The following is an 18521-nucleotide window of genomic DNA, read 5'->3' as shown; positions in this document are numbered from 1 at the left end:
TTCTTGTTGCAAGTTAGCTGTTTTACTCTTTCAAGAAAAATACCTAATTTTGCAATTAGCTTCACTGGTACCAAGTTGTAAAATTATTGCATAGCTCACTATAAACATGTCAAAAATGCCAACAATACTTAAAAATCATTTAATAAAAAGCTTAAAAGCAGAAGGAACTTCTGAAGGGATTATGGCTATAAATAAAGTTTTAGTGAGTTAAGTATAAATTCTGTAGTAAGTGAGCTCCAATCTGGCTTACCTAAAAAAATATTATCTTCATACTTACTACGAACATTTAAAAAATAACCAAGTGAAGCATGTTATTATAAGCTCCAGAGCCATGAAATCCTAATCCTTTAAAATAATAAACTAATATATCCAATTATTTTGCTAGGTATTTTACACACATTATTTCATTTATTCTTCACAACAAACTTTTCAACCATTATTGAAGTGAAGAAACGAACACTCGGGGAAGTTATATAACCTACCCAGGCTCACAAAGATAGTGAGGGATTATTTAACTGATTTCTGTGACTCCAAAGTGCAGCACAATCAAGCGTAGGGTCAAGAGTGGTACAGACTCAATTATTTACTGTAGGCTCATTCTCTATAATTTTACAGTCAAAATATAAATTAGCTGTGGAAATTTTCTATATAAGATTGTTTTCAACCATGTTAAGTCAATGTATATGGTGGTTTAAACAGGATAATTATGACTCAGACATGCAATGAAGATAGAGTGAATGCATTTCTACCTGTATAAACCATATGTGCAAAGGCACAGAAGTATAACAAAGACAGATGTGTGGTTCTGTAAAATTATAGTATATCATGTGGTGGCCAGGGGAGATGAAAAATAACACTAGAAAAAGGGACCAGAGTACAAAGAGTAAGAAAAATCCAACAACTGAAAAATATTGCACATGAGTACAATCCAGGAAATGTTGCTAAATGGACCTCAGTGTTTTGATAGGTCTTACTTAAAAAGTTATGAAATATGGTAAACTTTAGTCTTATCTACTACAAATATTTTTCAGAAAAATTTCTGTTTGGATTCTATCACATCATTTATGTAGCAAATACTTATTGAATGCCTTTTATGTGCCATGCATTGTGTCAGGCAGTAGAAATACAATGGAAGGAAAAACCAGGCACAATTCCTGCCTTCATGGAACTTATAGTTTAATAAGGAGAAAGACATTAAGGGAAATCAACACATTTAATAAACAATCATCAATGTCAGAAGAGACATGAAGGAGAGAGAGGTAGAGGATCCCAGTCAGGGAGGTCAGAGAAGGTGACTGGAAAAATGGCCTGGAGAGACAGCTGAAGAACAAGAATGATTTACCTAGGTAAAAGGTAGAGGGAAGACATCCTGGACAGATGGTACACAGCATGTTCAAAGACCTTGTGGCAGGAGGGAAGGTGGAATCCTCATGAAATTAAAAAGGTCAATGTAGCCGAAGCATGGAGACTACAGGAGAAGCACTGTGTGAGATGAGGCTGAAGAAATAGGGGCTGGCCATGCAGGACTTCATTTAATAACATTGTTATCATTAGTTTAGGAGTGAAAGTCAGTGAAAAGTTGGGCATGGGGTTAGGAAGGACAGGTTTTCATGAATACATTTGATAAGATCAGTTTGACTACAGTATGGAAACAAAGAAACAAATGAAGAAATTGGACAGGGCAAGAGTGGAGGGAAGGTTGGGCAGGCTATTGGGTAGTATAAGTGAAAGATGATGGCAGCTGGGGCTAGGTGGTTGGTTGTAAGTGTAGATGAAGATAAAGGCATAAGTTTACAATTAGAGAGGTGAAACTGATAATTTGGTGAAAACAGGATATTGAGTCTAAAGGAGAGGAAATGCCAAAGTTAGTGTCCAGGTTTACCCAGTCATTTCGTTGGAGCTGCCATCTGTGTAAACAGGGAATACCAGAGAATCAGGCAGAGGTGGAAGAGCATGATTTTTAGTTTTAGACATGATGAGTTTAAGACATTTTAGAGATATCCTTAGATCTGTTTGTTTATTTGTTTACTAGAGGCCTGGTGCACGAAATTTGTGCACTTGTGGGGTGGCGGGGGGGGGAGGGGGTGGTCCCTCGGTCCAGCCTACGTCCTCTCGCAGTGTGGGAGCCCTCAGGGGACATTTGGCTGACGGCTTAGGCCTGCTCCCCAGCCATCAGTCGGACATCCTTAGTGCTGTCGCGGAGGCAGGAGAGGCTCCCGCCACCACTGCTGCACTTACCAGCCATGAGCCCAGCTTCTGGCTGAGCGGTGCTCCCTCGGTGGGAGCACACTGACCACCAGGAGGCAGCTCCTGTATTGAGTGTCTGCCCTTGGTGGTCAGTGCACATCATAGCGCTGGTTGTTCCACTGAAACCGGCTGACATCTCCCGAGGGGTCCCAGATTGCGAGAGGTCGCAGGCCAGGCTGGGACCCCACCGGTGGACAACTGGGGCCAGGGAGGGACATGGGAGGTTAGCCAGCTGGGGAGGAACCGTGGGAGGGCTCCAGGGCATGTCCGGCCCGTCTCAGTCCTGATCGCACGGACCCTAGCAGCAAGCTAACCTACTGGTCAGAGCGTCTGTCCGCTGGTGGTCAGTGCAAGCCATAGCGACTGGTCGACCGGTCAATTGTCTGCCCCCTAGTGGTCAGTGCATATTATAGTGAACAGTTGTGTGGCCTTAGCATATCATTAGCATATTATGCTTTTATTGGTTGAATGGACAACTGGATGACCAGAACTTAGCATATTAGGCTTTTATTACATAGGATTTATTATTTTAAAATTAAATTTATTGAGGTGACATCAGTTAATAAAATCATATAGGTTTCGAGTGTACAACTGTATAACACACCATCTGTATATTGCAATTTGTGCTCAACACCCTAAGCCAAATCTTCCATGCTTTTAAATAGGCAGTTATATATAAGAGTATGCGTGTATAAAAGAGGTCTAGTCCAGAGGGAGAAATCTATACCTATAGAAGCCTTGGGAGAAGATATCATTCTGCAAGAAGGGAGCAGAGTGAGAAGATGTGGACTACCAACATTTAATTGCCTATAAAAGATGATAAGCCTCCAACAACAGAACTTAAAAAGTACTTCAACATAAATTTACTCTAGGCCCAAGCAAAATTAACCTTGGTCTCATATTTTGTAAATTATACTTATTTTCTTATTAGATAGTATTCCATTATATAAGCTACTTTTATTACTGAAGAAATGCTCAGAGAATGACCTTTTGTATTCTTAACAGAGTCCTCCTTAAAATTCAATTACTACTTAGCAAATACTGCCAAACATGTCTGTCTTCTGCTTAATCAAGATCAACTTTATTACGTTGGGACTAAATTTGACAATAGATAATATAATGTTCAAATCTATCTTCCTGTGTAAAGCTGAATGAATGTAACCAAGGTTACAATCTATGAATCTTCCAAACAGTTCAGTTCAATAGCCTGAAACAGAGCCTGTCCTGGTTTTGAGAGTAATTAGAGTAAATTGTAGTTCTGTACACTGTCCACTTTATTCACTAACAGCACTTATCTCTGTACTTCTTAATTACCAAATGCCACTGACATTACCTAAACAATATAGAAGAGCTGTCCATCTGAAACCTGCATTAGCCTTTGTTTGATGCCTTAACAGAGGAAAAACATGAAACTCTATCAAAAAAGTTATCACAGAATAGACAAATTATAGGTAGGAAATTAGACATCACTTTATTAAAATTGATCTCTACTATGTGAAAAAAGTAATTTAGAGAGATATCAATGAAGTAAAAATGGAGTTGATCATTTATTTAATAATACTTGATGATATATGTAAGCAAATAGAGATGAAAATGTTTCTTTTAATTACAATAGAATTACTTGTAAAGTTAACCTTAGATTCTATATAATATTGTAACTTATATTATGATACCTTATATTAACTTATGATACCTTATATTAACTTATGTTGTGATACATTATATTATTTAGCTGAATTAGATACCTGGGGCAGAAATGGGTATGGTACACAAAAGTGCTACAGTATAGAACAGAAATGTTGCTTACAGTTAAGTGTGGCCATGTATCTGAATTCTGGCCAATGAAATATGTGCAAGCAGTGTTCTATGTCAGAAGTATTACAGGACTGGCTCAAAAATTTCCTACATTTTTTTCTCCATGCTCTTTCCCCTTTCTGACTGTCTGGCTGGAATGGAAATAATTCCCAGAATAAATCTTAGATATCCACTTTGTATAAGATGGCAAAGTCTCAATCAATTAGGGTTCTTGAATAAATGTGTGAACAGAATCTCTTTCCCACTTCTAACCATAAAGAGAAATACTTTTGACTATTACATGATTAATAAATGTTTACTGTGTTTGAATTTACACTTTTCTTTCAACAGTTAGCCTACCCTAATACAACTGTTATGTCATGGCTCCCCACTAATGGACAGCTTCTACTTTTCTGCCAGATTTACAGTATATTTAAATGTACTTTCTGTAATTAAAAGCTCAAAGATATACCTTCTTGTGCTGGGAAACTTATCCTAAAGAAACACAATTTAAGGCAGTCGGTGCTTCTGTACAAGTTTTTATATAAAAACTGCTAAGCATTATGACTGGCTAAAAAGAAAATATTTTATCTTTAAATTTTATTATTTAAAAGCTATTCTGAATTTCGTGTTTGACCCCGGTTTAAATTTGTTTCCAAAGGATTTAGTTAAAGTTTAGAAAGATGGCAATGAAGAAATGTAATTTTATAATAAAAAGGTGAATTTAAAAATATATACAAATAACACTTCAGCTATATTATCTATTTATTCTATTACTATTTCTGCGGACTTAATCTATGTCAGATATTATAGAAATGAACAAACAAAAACAATAAAAGCTGCCCTCTAAGAGCTCCCAGGTTAATACAGAGGAAAAGCAAATAGATTATCACAATATTCAATTCTAAGTGTATGACTTAGATATGCACAGGATATAACGGGAATAGACAGGAAGGGTCTCAAAGCAGACTTGGGGCCAAATGAGAAGAAAAGGTTTCCTGGAAGAGGTGACTCCTAAAGACAATAAGAGTGGAAAAGTAAAGAAGTGGTGCCCGGCTGGCGTGGCTCAGTGGTTGAGCGTCGACCTATGAATCAGGAGGTCACGGTTCGATTCCCAGTTAGGGCATATGCCCAGGTTGCGGGCTCTATCCCCGGGGGGTGGGGGTCGGGTGTGTGTGCAGGAGGAAGCCCCCCCCCCCCCTTCACTGTCATCATTGATCTCTCTCTCCCTCTCCCTTCCTCTCTGAAATAAAAAGACATTAAAAATAAAAAGAAGCGGGGAGATTGACAGCCTTGGTAAAGCAGCCTGGGTCATAGAGATCTACCAGAGCAGCAGCTCTCAACCTGTGGATCACAACCCCTTTGGGGGTCGAACGACCCTTTCACAGGGGTCACCTAAGACCATCAGAAAACACATATATAATTACATACTGTTTTTGTGATTAATCACTATGCTTTAATTATGTTCAATTTGTAACAATGAAAATACATCCTGCATATCAGATATTTACATTACGATTCATAACAGTAGCAAAATTACAGTTATGAAGTTAGCAACGAAAATAATTTTATGGTTGGGGGTCACCACAACATGAGGAACTGTATTAAAGGGTCACAGCATTAGGAAGGTTGAGAACCACTGTACTAGAGAGTTTGGATGATCATAAGTCTGTGGAGAGCCAGTGAAGGGTTTTTCAGCAGGGGAGTAAGATGCTTAAATGTGCATTAAAAAAAAAAGTCTAATGGCAAAGGAAAAATTAACAGGATGAAAGAGGAAAGGAAACACTGGAAACTAGGACTTGGGAGACTACAGTTAAATGAAAAATAATGACAGCCTGAATTTAAGTTGATGGCAAAGGGAATAGAAACAGCTAGGGAGGGTGGGAGGAGGATCAGAGATATTTAGGAAGAGAAATAAGACTGTGGCCAAATATAATAGAAATGGAGGAGTCAAGTATGACTTTCAAGTTTTTGGCTACAGTAATTAGATAAATGCTGGTGCCCATGTATTAAGACAGTGTGAAAATGAGTTCAGGGTAAACATCTTGAGAATGAGGAGAAAATGTTAAATAGGCATTTAGAAATACAGCTTTGAATACCTGATTAAGTCAGGTTGTAGATATATTCTTTACTGTTCAGATGGTATTTGAAACTTTTGGTTTCATTAGATAAATGTGTACAGCAATGTAGGCTTGTTTACAACACACTTTTTTATGCCTTACCCTCACCTAATGACTTGGACTCTCTGGAATTAATCCTAGGAATCTCAGTTGGTTTCCCAGGAAATTCTTATTTACTCTAAAATTTTACAGTCACTGGCTATAAAGTGAAAAAGAGTGTCAAGTACAGAACCCCAGGAAATATCAATATTAAAGGTAGCAATTCTGGAGGGTTATATACCAATTTATTTATGGTAGTGATCAAAAGATAATAAAATATGGAATTTTAAATTTTCTTCTGATTAAATGATTATATCAAAAAAATTTGAAGTTAACAGTCTATTTTAGTATAGATTAAAGATTTATAGTTAAAATAGACAGGTAAGCCTCAAAATGGCTGGACTACAGTAGCCATTTACCTTTCTCTTTTTAAGAATTATTTCTAAATCAGAAAAAAATTGTCTTTGGGACCAAGCAAAATGTTAAATAACAAATGTGCAATGAAAGGGTCCATATCTACTCAGCATGTGACAACTCCCAGAATGGCTATGCTAAATGTCAAGCTGAGTACTTTTCCTAAGTAAAATGAGTAATTCCTTCAAAACAAACCTTAAGAGGGGATAGTATAGTCTTATGTTGACTCTAAAACTTTGCTTTGTGCATTTCATGGTGAGAAACAGCTTTTACATAAAATAAAGTGATAATACTAATAACACAACTGTCAAATATTTAATTAACCAGTAAAATGTTAAAACCAGGACTAGGAGTATGGATTACAATGCTCAACTCTGCTCAAATCAGTCACATTTCTAAAATCAGACAACCTATAGGTTGATTTAGTAGCTTGATTTTTAAGTAGAAATTTCCTATTTCTCCTCTGTGATTTACAGCCAGTTTATACTTCAATACAAAATATTATGAAGATACTGAGTACTGTACAGTAACCACTGCCCAAAGAACAACTCAGGCTTGTATAACAAACTATTTTGTTCTGTATTAAAATAATAAAATAGCCATCTTTTAACTCTGAAAAGCTTCAAAAGGCACCCATATGATTAGAAGCACGACATTTGTTTCATTACCATGAGCTCGAAGTAAAGCTTCAGCAGTAAACAGTGGAGCTTGGAGCATGTCTGCAGTTTCCACAATAAGCATATCCTTCAATCTACGAAGATCCTGAGGCCTTAATCCTTCATATGGCTTTGAAAAGAAGGAAAAAGAAGTTAAATTGTCTATTATACTCTTAGGAAGTTCAAAATGCCTATAAACAAATAAAACATTATTATTTATTTCAGTTTCAGTTTGGTTATGTAAGTTCAAAAGGTTCTGTATGCTCCACCACTATTTCAAACTACTCTTTCCCAAGTCTTTTTAAACTGAAAAATGAATGCCAGGGCTCATGCACCTTATCATTTTAAAATAAAAGTATCATAATATAATGACAAAACCATTTTGAAAATGTGGATAATACAAAAAAGAATAAAAAAAAAACACATCGAGCAATCATGATTAAAGTTCTCAAGTATTTTTTATCCAGTTTTGTTACAAATCAATTATAAATATAATAGAGGCCCGGTGCACAAAAATTTGTGCACTTGAGGGGGTCCCTCAGCCCTCTTGCAGTCTGGGACTCCTTGGGGGATGACCACTTGCTGGTTTAGGTCCGCTTCCCAGGGGATCGGGCATAAGCTGGCAGTCAGACATCACTCTGGCAGTCCGGGAGCCCTTGGGGGATGTCCACTTGCCAGTGGGGAGCAGACCTAAGCTGCAGTCAGAGCAGGCCTAAGCGCTGCTGAGGAGACGGGAGAGGCTCCTACCACCACCACTGTACTGGCAGCCATCAGCTTGGCTTGTGGCTGAGCAGAGCTCCCCCTGTGGGAGTGCACTGACCACCAGGGGGCAGCTCCTGCATTGAGCGTCTGCCCCCTGGTGGTCAGTGTGTGTCATAGTGACCAGTCATTCCCAGTCTTTCTGCTGTTAGGGTCAGTTTGCATATTACCCTTTTATTATATAGGATAGAGGTCTGGTGCCTGGGTGGGGGCCGGCTGGTTTGCCCTGAAGGGTGTCCGGATCAGGGTGGGGGTCCCGCTGGGGTGCCTGGCCAGCCTGGGTGAGGGTTGATGGGTGTTTGCAGCTGGTCACACCCTCTTCAGGGTGGCAGTCCCCACTGGGGTGCCTGGCCAGCCTGGGTGAGGGACTGATGGCTGTTTTCAGGCTGGCCACACCCCCTTTAGGGTGGCGGTTCCCCACTGGGGTGCCTGGCCAGTCTGGGTGAGGTGCTGAGGGCCGTTTTCAGGCTAGCCAAGCCCCTGGTGACAGAAGCTCCCAACCTTTCCTTTTTTTTATTCTGGGATTTATTTACCTTCTATAATTGAAACTTTGTTGCCTTCTGTGGAGCTCAGAGCCGGCTCCTGCTCACTCCAGCTCCATGGCCATGGCTGGCTGAAAGCAGGTATCTGGGTTTATTTACCTTCTATAATTGAAACTTTGTTGCTTTGAGTGGAGCTCAGAGCCGGCCGGGAAGCTTGGCTTCCTCCATCACTGGAGCAACCAAGCCTCCAGCTCGCTTCAGCTCCGTGGCTGCCGGCCGCCATCTTGGTTGGTTTAATTTGCATATAGTCGCTCTGATTGGCTGGTGGGCATGGCTTAAGGCATAGCGAAGGTATGGTCAATTTGCATGTTTGTCTGTTATTAGTGTAGATGTGTTAATTTAATCAGTTTTAATCACAAAATCACCAAACATTTACACTTATTAATATCCAATTTAGACTGCTAGTGGGATTATATAATACCTATTAATTAATTTGGAGAGAAGTAATTATGCTATACTATTCAGACTTTTTACCCATAAACATATTATTTCAATATGTTTATTTGAGTGTTCATTAATGTTCCTTAGTTTTCATATAGATGATATATCTCAAGTTTTTTGTTCTTTTGCTATCTTTCATCTTTTTTTTAAACAGAGAACATATAGCCCTAACTGGTTTGGCTCAGGGGATGGAGCATCGGCCTGCGGACTCAAGGGTCCCAGGTTCGATTCCGGTCAAGGGCATGTACCTTGGTTGTGGGGACATCCCCAGTAGGGGGTGTGCAGGAGGCAGCTGGTCGATGTTTCTCTCTCATCGATGTTTCTAACTCTCTATCCCTCTCCCTTCCTCTCTGTAAAAAATCAATAAAATATATTTAAATAAATAAATAAATAAACAGAGAACATATAAAGAATAAAATCACATGTCTTACTATTCAAACAATTGATAACATTTTTCTTACTTGTTTCAAGTCCCTTTAAAAACAAAATGAAACAAAAGAGGCAAAACCTCATAATCTGTGACATGTTTTCCTATTACATTTCCCTAATTTCCCTCATCCTTGCCTATGACAATCACTAACTATGAATTTGATTGATAGCTGTTATAATATTATGGCATAACATTATATATATATCACTCCAGTGGTCGGCAAACTCATTAGTCAACAAAGCCAAATATCAACAGTACTTCTTCAAAATAGACTCGCCCAGGCTGAAAACCGACTTCTGTGCATGGGCCACGAAGTTTCAATCGCACTGTACACGTGCCTGCACGTGGTATTTTGTGGAAGAGCCACACTCAAGGGGCCAAAGAGCTGCATGTGGCTCGCAAGCCGCAGTTTGCCGACCACAGCACCAGGCAATCTGCTTAATTTTATTCAGTATTGTGTTTGCATTATTAATACTGATACACATATTTCAATCCTTTAAACAGTTTTAAGCTTGCTGCTTGCTGCATGCAATATGCATAGAACTAAAGGCCATAGCTTAAAAAGCAGTATAAATTCCCAAGTACTTATCAGAATAACAACCATTGAGGATGTCCTCTGGTAGCATATATCACAGTCTTGAGAGCTTTGAGTGGTTAGCAAAACTCATCCATTGCAATTGGCTTACAGATATTTTGGAAATAGATATTGTCTTTATTTCTTGCTTTGTTTTTTTTGGTACCATGTAAACCATTTCATCAGTTCTCAGTTAACCCTGTATGACTGGGACTCTATAAACCAGAGATAATTTCTCAGTTGACATGTTTCTTTTCTTTCTTTTTTTTAAAAATTCTTTATTGTTGAAATATTACATATGACCCCTTTTTCCCCCATTGTCCTCTCCTAGCCCATCCCTGCCCCCCAGCCCAGGTCTTCTCCCCCGTTTCTTGCTCCTTAGATGTCTTCTGGCAGGAACACATATATAGCAATGCATGTATTAATGACAGAAAAGAGTAATAGACTTGACTGTATAAATATCTGCCAAGTTTTAAACATAAAAATTGTATTACTTTTAAATCTAGCAAAGTGTCCAGGGCTAATAAGAGACAATACTGAATATTGGAAAGGTTTCAGTGAGATTGCCCTCTGCTGCCCTGGGGGTAAAAATAAAAATTGGTATATCGTTTAACAACCAAGCATGTATTATGAATCTTTAAACCAATTATCTTTGACCCAAGTATTTTACTTGTAGAAATCTATCCTAAGGTATAACCATAAATATGGGGAAAATTGTAGTCATTTGCAATGTTTGTTATAAGAGTGACAGAATGCAAGTAACCCAAATGTACATTAAAGAACATATAGGACATCTACAAGTTAGAATAGTCTGTAGTCATTCAAGATGATTGGCATGATGAGTTTGTAAATATCAAGAAAGATTAAGGGGATTGTTAAGGGCGGGGAAAAAAGGAGACATATATAATACTCTTTGTAATACTTTAAGCAATAAAACAATTAAAAAGAAAAAAAGAAAGAAAGATTAAGGGAATCTCTGCCTGGGTAGTTCAGTTGGTTACAGCATCATCCCATATTTTGGGTTTGATCCCCACTCAGGGCACATATAAGAAGTAATCAATGAATGCATAAATAAGTGGAACAACAAATTGATGTTTCTTTCTCTCTCTCTCTCCCCTATACCCCCTCAAATCAATAATAAAAAAAAAAAAAAAAAAGAAGTGCTAAGGAGGGAAAAACTTTAAGATATAAAATACCATTCTAGTGATGAAAAATGGAAGACAATCCTGCACCATGTTACAAGGATTATTTCTAAGTGGTAGAACAATAAACATTTCATTCTGCTTTTTATACAGAACATGTTTCGTAGGAAAAAATTAATTAAAAAATAAAAGATAAATCACTGGAGATGTTAGAGTTTTCAACAGTGGCAGAGCACACACTCAGTCTGCAGTGCTATTCACTTTTTAAAAAATATATATTTTATTGATTTTTTAGAGAGGTAGGGAGAGACATAGAGAGTCAGAAACATGGATGAGAGAGAAACATCAATCAGCTGCCTCCTTCCTGCACACCCCCTAATGGGGATGTGCCCGCAACCAAGGTACATGCCCTTGGCCAGAATCGAACCTGGGACCATTCAGTCCGCAGGCCAACACTCTATCCACTGAGCCAAACCGGTTAGGGCATTTTAAAAATAGTGAAAACTTATGCTAAATGCATTTCGTATGACCCTGCATTAAGAACCTACTGCACCTATGTATGTGTTCACGTATACTGCCATGAGCCTCTACATACACAGATCCTATATAATACAGACGTAATATGTAAATTAACCCTCACACCATCACAAGATGGCTGTGCCCACAGCAGAGGCGGGGTTGCTATAACACAAGATGGCTGGGCCCACAGTGGAGGTGGGGTTCCCATAACGAGTCTTAACGAGCGATCAGAAGGGACCTCAGGCTGCACCCCCCACTCAGTGGAACTTGACGGGGGACCTCAGGGCATCATGCCACCTGCCATGGCACTGGACTGGGGGACCTCAGGCCACGTTCCCTGCGCAGGTGAACCTCAGGCTGCACCCCCCACCCAGCTGCGCTTGACAGGAGACCTCAAAGCATGCTCTCTGCCCCAGCCCAGGCCGGGGGACCTCAGGCCACGACCCCTCCCCCCAGCGCCAGGCTGGGGGACCTCAGGCTGCGCCCCCCACCCTGGTGTTGGGCCAGGGGACCTAAGGCCATGCCCCACGCCACGGCACTGGGCCAGGGGTCCTGAGGGTGTGCTGGGGGTCCTGAGGCTGCATCCCCCACCTGGTAGGGCTTGACGGGGGCCCTGAGGCTGCACCCCCCCAACCCAGCGCTGGGCCAGGGGACTTGAAGCTGTGCCCCCCGCCTGGCGGCTTGATGGGGGTGGGGCCAGCCGGGTCTGGATCTCGCCCAATGGGGGTGGGGCCAGCCAGGTCTGGGTTTTGCATGATTTCGAGGCGTATGCGGGTGGGTGGGGACTTCACTCTGGGTCCCGTGGCGCACCTCAGACTCTGACAGGAGGAAGATTTTCATATACGTTTTACTAATTTTCCTTCATCTCTGACATTTCTATTATAGAGAAAGGGCAAATAGCAATATAAAGTATTTCCTCTAATTAGTTCCCTTTTAATGTGCACGAATTTCATGCACTGGGCCACTAGTATCATATGAACCTAACTAGAAAAAGTAAAGAAAACTTAACCTATTCTATATAGGGGTATCATTAACTACAAAAGAAAAAAATTGCAAGTAAATTGTTTGAAAAGCCCCTCAAATCATCATGTACAGTTTGCTTTTAAGATAACTTGTGAACCACACATTCCCTTGCAAAAACCTAACAAGTCCTTTTAAGATTAAATTTGTAGTACTCACTCCAGGATAGAAATTATACTATGTATACCACTGCTTCTAAAAAACGAGCTCCAAATTCCCAGGCACCTCTCTTAAATTAGCAGAGGGTGAACATTTCTTGGTATTCCTAGTGGTGGCAATTGTGTATTTCCTGGTATTGTTTTGTTAAAAAAAATTTTTTTTCATAATAGCCATCATTCTACCTAATTTATGTTGAGCAAAGTAAGGTTTGATTTTAGAAATATTAACAAAGGGATAATAGAAAGCAATCTGCATAAAGTTTCTTTAAAATGCAGTTTTAAAAATTTAAATGGGTTACACTAGAAGAAAAATAGTTCTTGAAGGAGAAAGACATGCTGCCTTCATGAGTATGTAAGACATTCACTCTGAATCTCTGCAACAGAACTATAATTAGGTCATGTGAAGCATTTCAATACATTGCTCAGTCCCAAGTGGGCTCAAGTCCTTTCTTCTGCAGGAAGGATTAAAATGAAGGTGCCTTTCTCTTTCCTGTTGCAAGACAAACTGCTTCTATTTTCAGATTAAACACAAATAACCTTCAAGCAGTCAGTCCTGATACAAAGAAGGAAAAGGAAAACTAATTTAAAAAGAGTATGAAAATGCCTCTTTTTGTTTGTTTTTAAATATGTTTTTTTAATTGATTTTAGAAAGGAAGGGAGAGGGATAGAGAGACAGAAACATTAATGAGAAACATTGATGGGTTGCCTCCTGTACATTAAACATTGCAGTGGGGATCAAACCTGCAATCCGGGCATGTGCCCTGACTGAGAATCAAAGCGGTGACCTCTGACACTCAACCACTGAGCCACACCAACTGGGCTGAAAGTGCCTCTTTTGCATCTGTACATACTATTGCTATCAAAATATCACTAAAGAAATGCAAAACAGCCCAGCATACAAACGATACCACTTTGATTCCATGTATAAAGTGATAGTACCTTCAAAACTGTTTCAGAAAAGACTATGACAAAGGAGTTATGAAAGAAGTATTTTTTTTTCCTCACAATGAAAATAGCTCCCCCCTCCATCAAATTATATAGGTAAAACACGTTCATTGTTAAAAAGTGAAAAAATGAGTACTTATTTACCCAAATATAATGTAACTGTTAAAATTTTAAGACACTCAGGGAAAGGAGAGGATATTTCCAATTCCTTTTAATACCAACCTCTCTTTAGTGACCCATGAGTGTAGCCTGGGAGAAAGGGGGAAAAATAGCTAGAGAATGCCTTTAGGATTCTCAGACCCTTCTCTTCATTTCAGTTTCCATGCTACTTACTCAGCTGTTCTTACCTGGAGATCAAGACCTAGGCTATCCTGATGTGTACTTTGACCTAAGAGGAAGGCACCTGGAGTAGGTTAAACCTTATGCTAACTGGGGTAGCCAACTAAGGCAAAGTCCAGCATATGGATTTCCTACCAGAAAAAGAGCCTGAGCCTTCCTGAATTCTAAATTGGAAAGCGGGAGTCTTCAGATGACTTTCATAGCAGTGCAATGTTTGGTTTCCCCTTTATTTACTCAGGTGTACTCACACAATCCACTCCTACAGCCTGTCCACAGTCCATGAGGCCCATTACTTACTAGTTTCTCTGCTCTTTTTTGGGACTTCAATAAATTGAACACACTGCTCTCAGCCATCACCCTAATTAGTCTAATACATCATCTTGTTTTTATTTTTTTTTGTAGCGGTTACCATTCTCAAAAATTGTGTTCATTTATTTTTAAACTTATTTGTGTGTCTCTCTCTATCCATGATGAAACATAAGCCCCTAGAAGGCAGGAGTTTAACTTTGTTCCTCACTGAATCTCTAAGCTCCTAAAACATTGTCTGGCAGAGCAGTTAATCAGTTTTGTAGAATGAATGAATGAAGTAGATCTTACCATTTATAAACTAATCACCTGGAGGAAAAAGCTAAACTAAAATGTGTCAATAAGAAATTACAGAGATATAATATTATACACGGTGCAGATCATTAACTGAATAGAAACCTTAGCTAAAATAAACACTGCACCTTGGGAACATAAATTTTAAAAAGTGCTAATTATGTAGGCTTAATACAATTACATAGCAGGCCATGTGAAACTCTAGCATAGACAGAATAATCCAAAAATTGATCAGGGTCAAAGAAGATACAAAAATGAATTTTAAAAAAGTATTGTTTACATTGAAGTAAAAAAACCCCAAATATTGTTTTTTTGTTTTTAAAAATTGTTATGAAACTCACATAACTTAAAATTAACCATTTTAAAGTGTACGATTCACTGGCCTCTAGTACATTCACAATGTTGTACAACCACCACCTGTATCTAGTTCCAAAACAATCTCATTACCCCAAAAGAAACCCCATAACCGTGAAGTAGTCACATTCCTTCTTCCTCCCAGCCCCTGGCAACCACTAATGTACTTTTCGTTTCTATGGATTTATTTACTCTGGACATTTCATATACATGGAGTTATTCAATATGTCTCCTTTGTATCTGGCTTTTTTCACTTAGCATAATATTTTTGAGATTGATCCATATTTTTAGCATGTGTTAGTACTTCAGTTCTCTTTATGGCTGAGTAATATTCCATTGTGTATATATATCTCATATTTTATTTATCCATTTATCTGTTGATAGACATTTTGGCTGTTTTTAATTTTTGGCTATTGTGAGTAATGTTGCTGTAAGTATTTGTATATAAGTATTTATTTATGAAAGTAGTGCTTTTTACATTATGAAATAGTAGACAAAAATAAAGCCAATATCAGCTGGTGTAGCTCGGTGGCTGAGCATCAACCAGAAGATCATGGTTTGATTCCTGGTCAGGGCACATGCCTAGAATGTGGGCTTGATCCCCAGTAGGGGACATGCAGGAGGCAGCCAATTGATGACTCTCTCATCATTGATGTTTCTATCTCCTCTCCCTCTCCCTTTCTCTCTGAAGTCAATTTAAAAAAATCCAATATGGATTAAAAATAAAAGTACAAAACTAGCAAACTATCTAAATTATTGAAATGTTCACCAATAGGTAAGAAATATGTCGATCATATGTTCTGACTTGGGAAAGATGTTCATGATATACCATTAACCTGAAAACATATTTTTGCAGAACTCAATATACTATATGATCTTACTTTTGCATTAAAAATTCTGCATACATATGTTTGCTTAAGTCTGGTAGCATAAAAAAAGAAACTTACCTCTGATGAGTAAAATCAGGAAGGAGGAAATTTTTTAGCAATAAATATTCATTATAAATTTTAGTTTATGCATAAAAATAGAAAAAAAATAGTAATAGTAAAGAAAATCACTCATATCCACAATTATAATTTTGGTATATAGCAAACTCCTTCAAATATACAGTTTTTTCCTATATAATTAGTGTCAAACTGTTCTGTAAATATTTTTGCTTAACATAATAGTTTATTATAGTTATATTATATTCATTTAGATGTTAAATCTATTGATGAGTATCATTATTTTAAAAATTTACTAATAAAATTAAGATATCTTGATGAAAAGACCTAAATGACTTTCAGATTACTCACATCAACATTATTACTAGAATATTATTGTTTAAATGTCTTCTGACTAAATTATTATATCAATTATTACATTATAATTTCTATGTACCGGTTGTCAAAAGGTAGGCAGTATAGCAAAAAGAGATTCTTAGATTTTTAAGTCATAAGAATCAGGTTCAGCTCACTTTGGTCCAGATAGGATATTCAACTATTTTCTGGTTTATCTTCCTCATTTAAAACAAGAAGGGGTCATAATTGTCATTTCAAGGTTACTATGTGAATTCAACAACCACATTAAAGTGTTAGGACATCAGCTTTCTCTCTATGTATACTTAATCTGAATAAATATTAAACAATCTAAAGAATCACAAAAGGTAAAGAAACGTAACTCTTTTAATTCTAAGAAACTCAGTTCTTTTCCCCATTTGCAAAGTATAGCAGCCCCCAAACTGCTGGGAATTCATGGGAAAAAGAAAACTAACAATACAATTAAACACAAAGAAGAGTTATAAAACTTCTTTTAGAATCAAGTTAGCACTGAACATCAAATCAGAATCATTTGAGGAGGAAAAATTTATTTTGTCTTATAATTTCTCTATCTAAGAAATATCTATTGGTGCCCACTGTGCACCAGTGTGTTAGACACTGAAAATACACTGTTAAAATAAGGCAGTTAAGACCTTGGTCTTTGTGGAGTTGACAATTTAATAAGAGAGAAAGGAAATAAATAAGTAAACAAACATAAAAATAATTATAGCACATGATAAATGCTAAGAGGGACAAACAGGATATTATAGTAAAGAATAATGAAAGGAGAGGGACTTATTTTAGAAAGAATGATTAAAGACTGCCTGTCTGAAAAAGTGATCTTGAGTTAGCCAAGAGAAAAATTGGGATATTTCAGACATAGAAAATAGCAAATGCAAAGTCTTGATGTAGTCTAGGTATGATAATTAAAGCAAAGTGTGTTAAGAAAAAATGTTTGAGATAAAGTTGAAGAGGTGAGTAATAGCCAGACGATAAAAGGTATTATATCTGAGTAAATAGTTTGGATTTTATTTTAAGTACCATAAAAAGTTACTAAGGGATTTAAGTAATATGACCTCATTTTAATTTAAAATTGTCACTCTGGCTTCTGTGTACAAGATGGGATTCTAAGGAAACCAGAATAGAAGGAAAGAGACAAGTATGAAAAAACTATTACATTAGCTCATATGAGAAGTGAGAGTGGCAAGGGCCTAGGGAGGTAGGAGTGGAAATTGGGAGGAGTAAATTGATTTAGGTTATAGTTTTGGAGGTAAAACTGTCAGGATTGCCAGGTTGTTTGGATGTAAGAAGAGATGGGAAATCAAGAATGCATGAGTTGTTTATGCTAGAACAACTAAATAAATGGAGGTAATATTTACTCAGACAAGAAAGACTCTCTATGTCCATGATAATAAGTTCAATTACATCACAGAAAGGAAGGAAGTCACACTTAGATGGGCTAAAGAATGAATGGAGGAATTTGGGAGGAATTCGGAAGGGGCAACTATTAAGTTGGTTTTTCCCATATGAAAATGGGAGATATGGTCTACAACTGCAGGGGACAGGGACAGGGCTAGGGAAGAGTGGTCAATGGAAAGACTAGCTGTTTTTGCTTTTTATGACAGGATTTACCAAAGCATGTTTGTTGACAAGAACAATCCAGAAGACAGAGAGAGACTGAGGAACAGGAGGACTGGAGTCTTGGATTAGTAGGAGTGGTTAGGATTCATACCACATACCAGCATCTCTTTTTATGTGTAAGTAAGCATACTCACATTTGTTAGAGGAAAGCTTAGACCTTCAGGGTTTCTAAATGTATTTTTATACTTATGGCTATGTAGATGACTGGATATTTACCATTGCAAAAAAAGACCACACAAACTGGGCTTTAAACAAGAAAAAAATCCTATCTAATAAAAGGGAAACATGGTTATTAGCTGTACCTCCGCTACCCTTCCCATTGGCTAATGAGGGAGATATGCAAATTAACTGCCAACCAAGATGGCGGCCGGCAGCCAGGGAGCTTGAAGCTAACAGGAGGCTTGCTTGCTTCAGTGAAGGAGGAAGCCAACGTTCCCCGCCTGCTGCTGCCGGCCTCTGAGCTTGCAGTTTGAAACATTGTTACAAATA

General features: G+C 38.1%; 1 protein-coding gene across 3 annotated transcripts in view; it reads right to left on the bottom strand.

Annotated features, from left to right (window-relative positions):
• ANKIB1 (ankyrin repeat and IBR domain containing 1) overlaps positions 1-18521 on the bottom strand; it is a 118491-nt gene that overhangs the window by 47410 nt on the left and 52560 nt on the right. For all 3 annotated transcript variants that reach the window (XM_070424232.1, XM_070424229.1, XM_070424230.1), the window contains exon 5: positions 7283-7400. In XM_070424232.1, the coding sequence (XP_070280333.1) occupies positions 7283-7400 (118 nt within the window). The remainder of the gene's footprint in view (positions 1-7282; positions 7401-18521) is intronic.

The sequence above is a fragment of the Myotis yumanensis genome, unplaced genomic scaffold (assembly GCF_028538775.1).
Source record: "Myotis yumanensis isolate MYYU_CA2020_CCGP unplaced genomic scaffold, mMyoYum1.0.hap1 SCAF_9, whole genome shotgun sequence".
In the NCBI taxonomy this organism is placed as follows: Eukaryota; Metazoa; Chordata; class Mammalia; order Chiroptera; family Vespertilionidae; genus Myotis; species Myotis yumanensis.
Note: the sequence above shows the minus strand (reverse complement) of the source record. Positions and strands in the feature narration are given on the sequence as shown.